Source organism: Macaca nemestrina, chromosome 12, assembly GCF_043159975.1.
Source record: "Macaca nemestrina isolate mMacNem1 chromosome 12, mMacNem.hap1, whole genome shotgun sequence".
NCBI classification, from domain to species: domain Eukaryota; kingdom Metazoa; phylum Chordata; class Mammalia; order Primates; family Cercopithecidae; genus Macaca; species Macaca nemestrina.
This window is the reverse complement of record NC_092136.1, coordinates 70,071,756-70,077,755: the sequence shown is the minus strand read 5'-3', so window position 1 is coordinate 70,077,755 and position 6,000 is coordinate 70,071,756. Positions and strand designations below refer to the sequence as shown.

The 6,000-nt window shown below is 48.4% G+C and overlaps 1 protein-coding gene across 1 annotated transcript; it reads left to right on the top strand.

Annotated features, from left to right (window-relative positions):
• Positions 1–3,007: 3,007 nt before the first annotated feature.
• LOC139357345 (olfactory receptor family 51 subfamily D member 1) lies at positions 3,008–3,982 on the top strand. The gene has a single exon (XM_071073957.1). The coding sequence runs from the start codon at positions 3,008–3,010 to the stop codon at positions 3,980–3,982; it is 975 nt and encodes a 324-aa protein (XP_070930058.1).
• Positions 3,983–6,000: the final 2,018 nt, after the last annotated feature.

The following is a 6,000-nucleotide window of genomic DNA, read 5'->3' as shown; positions in this document are numbered from 1 at the left end:
GCTTATAGTAGTCATACTAGTAATAAATGGGTGGACCCATGTCTGTTTCCTTCTAGAGCCCCATGTTCAAACAAATATGCCACACAGACTCATTTCTGGAGGAACATCTATGATTAGTGACCCAAGGGGAAGAAAGGGTGGGCTTGAGAGGGTGAGAGGGAGAGCTAAGGGGCAACGTCGAGTAGTGACTGGAAGGAGCTCAGATGCTAGAGTCAGTTGGGTCCTTGGTCCTTAAAGGCATCATCCTCAGAGCCATTGCCCAGGGACGGCCACGAGGCTGCAGATCCCCTATGCGATCACAAGGTGGCAGCATGAAGAAGCGAGAGTCCCTGACACAGCTCCCTTCCCCTGGAGTAGTTAGTGTGTTCGGAGCGCTGGTATCCCTGTCTGCGTGCTTTCTGCTGAGTGCCCACCCCTCCATTCCAGCAGCAACTCTCTTCCAGCCCCGTTATTCCTCTTCTTCTTTCCGCCCCGCGACAAAGCCTCCCTCTAGTCTCCTGAGCTGGGCTCAGAGGGATAGTGACGGAGCTCAGTCCCTTTGGGCAGGAGTCAAGGCTCAGCTTTCCTTGGGCGTCTGAGCGGAGCGTCAGTGCCAGGGAGACACTACTCGTTCGCTCTCCAGCACTCCTCACACTCCCGAGGGGCCCCAGAGAAGCTATATTTGGGCGGTCTCCATGCGCTGGGGAAGCCTTAATGGTGAATGCGCCCAGGGAGTGGAGGCAACGGGAAGGTCCGCAGACACAGGCACAGAGGGCTCATTGCGTAAGGAAGCCGGGCCTTGATCAGTCAGCTTGGCTGCTTGGCTAGGACTTCCAGCGTACACCTTTTCCAGCTTACAGTAGCCGGGTTCCTGGACCTTGTTCCTACACAGAGGAATTTCTTCAAGCCTGTGAGACCCATTCCAAGCTTTGCCTATCCTTTGTCCCAGGACAGGACTCCTCAGTTCCTACCTCCTACTCTTCACTTAAGCAAGCCAAGGGGAATTACCTTACCAGGAAAAAAAATGTATGAGTGTGTATTTGTGTGTGTATGTGCACGTGTGTGTTGTGGTGGTGGGGGCGTTGGTGGTGATTGATAATGAAGAAGGAAACTGAAGCTGGGCTGGAGAGTTGAGTTAGAGGAACACTGTGAAGGGCCGTCTGCACACTGTGGAGTTCTAGTTCTCACTTTTCTGGAAGGCTATGGGAATCACTTGTAACTTGCTCAGCAGGAGCCCAATGTGTCCAGTTTTACTGTTTAGATGGCAGTGGTGTGGAAGGTGGTTTGGAATAGACTAGGTTTTGAGGCAGGGAGGTAAGTTGGAAGGCTCTTTTTATAATCAGGGCAGAGTGGATAATATAATGAAGTTGGGAGGAGGTGTATTAAGTAAGAGGAATGGCCCTTAATAGATTAATTGGAAAAGCTGAATTGCATGTGGGGCAAAAGAGGAGAGGGGTCAAGATGAGACCAGCTGCCCTGACTTGGGTGACCTGGGTCCTGGGCAGTAGCATTCTCTAAGATCAGGAACAGGTTTGAAAGGGGTCCCTGTTAGAGGCAAGAAGAGTGGGAGGCCCATAGGCTATCCAGGTAGAAATATCAAGGAGGCGGTAGGTTATATGGCTGAATCTCAGGATACAGGCTTAGAACAGTGTGGTCTGTAGAGAGAAAGAAGTTGAGCCTGGGACGTTGTGTGATCACCAGGGAGAGTAGGTGGAGGGAGGGGTGTGCCTGTGAACACTGGAGTAACAGCAGCAGCACTGGCTGATTTTCTTTTCATGTCTCAGCTGCATCTGATTTCCATGACATGCTCTTCTTGCTCAGCACAAGTTGGGACTGACTCTCACCTGGGGCTTGAGAGATCCTGATGATAGATGCTGTTTATTGTTCGTTTGGGAGCTGGAAATGGAAATGATAGTCCCTCTTCATTCACCTCCCTGCCCCCAAGAACACCAGAACAACTTTCCCCAAAATTCTCTGATTTAAAGCACAAATTTCCTAGGGGAAAGGGCTTATTTTTTGTTTGTTTGTTTGTTTGATTTGTTTTGTTTTTTTGAGTTGGAGTCTCGCTCTGTCACTCGGAGTTTTGCTGTTACCCAGGCTGGAATGCAGTGGGGTGATCTTGGCTCACTGCAACCTCTGCTGCCCAGGTTTAAACGATTCTCCTGCCTCAGCCTCCTGAGTAGCTGGGATTACAGGCACGCTCACCACGCCCAGCTAACTTTTGTATTTTTAGTAGAGGTGGGATTTCACCATGTTGGCCTGGCTGGTCTCAAACCCCTGACCTCGTGATCAGCCCGCCTTGGCCTCCCAAAGTACTGGGATTACAGATGTGAGCCACTGTATCCGGCGGGGCTTATTGTTTTTTAAAAAGATTTCCAAAACCCTGCCCTGGCAATTCTGGTTTTTTGGGCCTGGAGCAGGACCTAGAGGGATGGTGTTTTCAATTACTTTAGATGATTCTATCAGGAAAGTTTGATAAATGGTATTCAGGCCTAAACACAAACCTCTCTTGAAATGTCATCCCAGACTGAGCCTCTGCTCCCTATCTTAAATTAGATTATAATAGGTCTTAAAGGCAGCTATAGACTGAGCCTCTAAATCTGAACCCAGACCCACCCTAACCCCAGCATACATCAGAAGAGCTGGTCAGTGTGGACCGTTCTAAGCAATCCTACAAGTCTACTCTGATGGGAAGAGGCTAAGAGCGGTGGCCTGGGCAGCAACATCAGCTCTGAAGATGCAGGACTATCTTACATGTTTTACACACTGAGATTCATTGGACAGTAATAGAATCTGCTTGTGCAGCACTGGGGCCTTGGAGGGTCAGGGTAAGGCTCAAGGTGTCAAGGAAGTTGTACATATGGAGAATCAGAGTAGAGAGAGACTAGGGTTCAGAATTTCTAGGATGACTTAGTCCTGTTTGCTACTGTCACCACTCCAGTGCTTTTTCCTCATCAGTCCTTTCTCTCCTCTGAGCCACAATTGAATGATGTTTCTACTTTTCCTTTTCCTAGACATTGGATTTGGGATGCAGAAGCCCCAGCTCTTGGTCCCTGTCACAGCCACTTCAAATGGAACTCTGGTCCACCCTGCATACTTCCTTCTGGTGGGTATTCCTGGCCTGGGGCCTACCATACACTTTTGGCTGGCTTTCCCACTGTGTTTTATGTATGCCTTGGCCACCTTGGGTAACCTGACCATTGTTCTCATCATTCGCGTGGAGAGGCGCCTGCGTGAGCCCATGTACCTCTTCCTGACCATGCTTTCCACCGTTGACCTAGTCCTCTCCTCTATCACCATGCCCAAGATGGCCAGCCTTTTCCTGATGGGCATCCAGGAGATCGAGTTCAACATTTGCCTGGCCCAGATGTTCCTTATCCATGCTCTGTCAGCCATGGAGTCAGCTGTCCTGCTGGCCATGGCTTTTGACCGCTTTGTGGCCATTTGCCACCCATTGCACCATGCTTCTGTGCTGACGGGTTATACTGTGGCCAAGATTGGACTAGCGGCCCTGACCAGAGGGTTTGTATTCTTCTTCCCTCTGCCCTTCATCCTGAAGCGGTTGCCCTACTGCCGAACACATACTGTCACACACTCCTTCTGTCTGCACCAAGATATTATGAAGCTGTCCTGTACTGACACCAGGGTCAATGTAGTTTATGGACTCTTCATCATCCTTTCAGTCATGGGTGTGGACTCCCTCTTCATTGGCTTCTCATACATCCTCATCCTGCGGGCTGTTTTGGAGCTGTCCCCTCGGAGGGCGGCACTCAAGGCTTTCAACACCTGCATCTCCCACCTCTGTGCTGTTCTGGTCTTCTATGTACCCCTGATTGGACTCTCAGTGGTGCATAGGCTGGGTAGTCCCACCTCCCTGCTCCATGTAGTTATGGCTAATACCTACTTGCTGCTACCACCCGTAGTCAACCCCCTTGTCTATGGAGCCAAGACCAAAGAGATCCGTTCAAGGGTCCTCCGTATGTTCTCACAAGGTGGCAAGTGAGACACCCTAGTGTTTCACTTCTACTACTACTACTACGGAAGATGGGAATATTAGGATCCTGTCGAATGCCGTGGTAATAAAGCATCAAACCTATTGTGCTGTCTTCTTCCAGCAATTTAAGTAGGTCATGTATTCTGTCTCCAGGAATGTGTCAGTACTGAACTTATGGCCCTGTCTGGACATCCTGGAGGATGATTGCCCTAGTCCCTCTGCTGTGGTGGTCTTGCCTTCTCCTTCTCTCTCAGCTAGAAAATACATCTAGTTTTGACATGGGGAGGCTATAAAGATCACACCTCATGATTCATTCCAGTCTTGAAGTATGATTTTAATGTTCTTGCCCCCATGTGCCCGTGTTGGTGAATTTGCATGGACTATAAAAGTTATTGCAAATACCCTAAAGTGGTTACCCAGCCATAATCAGGGGTTAATGAAGGCATTTGGGGAATAGTAACTGGAGAGACAGCAACAAGACAAGAGGTAGCTCACATGCAATGTTTAAGTTTCTGTATGCAGGAGGGTGTGTTGGCAGATTTCTCAAATTTGCATCTGTGTGACTCTATACGACTATTTGTCCATAAGGGTGCCATGTATTCTGGTTGTGGGTGTGAATCTGTGGGTGTGTTTCTGTGGATACATGTGCTTTTCAGTGTGCGTGTATGTGAGAGAGAGTGCACACATGGAATACATACCAGCTGTGTCCTGGTGAGTGTGGTAGCTATGTCCTGGCACATGTATGTTTCATGAGTCGTGTCTCTGACTGAACATTTGTATTTCTGTGGTATCTGTTAGTTGGTATATATATGTGTCTATGTGAGAATGCTGGTGTCTGTATCTGTATGGTGGGCAGTACCTTTATGTGTATCTGGTAAAAATGCTGCCACTACCTTTTCTTCATATTTGTAATATGTGAATGTAGTGCATGAGTGTGTGGAATGTGTAGTATTGGGATGCATGTATCTTTCAGCGTGTTTGGGCATATGTCTACTGTGCATAATATTTGTGATGTAAAACCATTTTGTGCGGTATCTGTGTTATTAGTTGTAAGTTGGTAAAATGTGTGTCTGAATTCTGTGCGCATATTGTTGGTACTGATGGCATTTTAGTGCATATGTCTGGTATATATGTTTTAAGGCAAACTTTCTTTGAGTGTTGGGTGTGTATTGTGTGATACAAGAGTGGGAACAGCATCTGTATTTCTGAGCATTGATTGATGTGTGGTGTCTGTATGTATCTTGGAATGGAAGAGGGAGACTGAAAAAGTCTGGCTGTGAGCAGCAGAAATAATTTCCAAAGTTGAGAGACACGACTCTAAGATGCCCAGTTTCTCGGCCTGGGGTCAGCCTGGGTGATAGCTCAGTCTGTGGGAATGAAAGGAAACATGGTGCTTCCTCACTCCACGTTTTCACAGGCCAGACCACACCTTCTTCATCCTGAACACAAAGATTTCAAGGGCTTTTGTTACCTCTTCCCACTTTTCCTGCCTCTGCTATCTGAGGCACTGGCTTCCCTAAACCCTGCCCTCCTGCCTCAATAGCAGGTCGTGGTATCCTCACCTCTCCCTGCCCGTTTTGGCTGGTCTGCCAAGCATGCATAAAAGGCCTCGGTTCCCCATCTGTACTAAAAATACAACAATTAGCTGGGTGTGGTGGCGTGTGCCTGTAGTCCTGGCTAGCTGGGAGGCTGAGGCAGGAGAATCACTTGAACCTGGGAGGCGGAGGTTGCAGTGAGCCGAGATCGTGCCACTGCACTCCAGCCTGGTGACAGAGTGAGACTCTGTCTCAGGAAAAAAATAAAAGAAAAGAAAACAAAGCCTTGGTTGTAGGGAGTTTCTCCTAATCCCTCTGGGAAAGCAAGGGTGGAGGGGAAGCCAGTCAGTCTCCCTTCTGTTGCCACATGGAAACTCCCTTAAGGCAGGAAGCTGAAAAACTGTAGCGTTCACCTCATTATTCATCTTGTCTCATGTCTCACTGCCCTTCCACATGTCTCACTGTTACTCCATATTGAATGGAAGTAGAAGT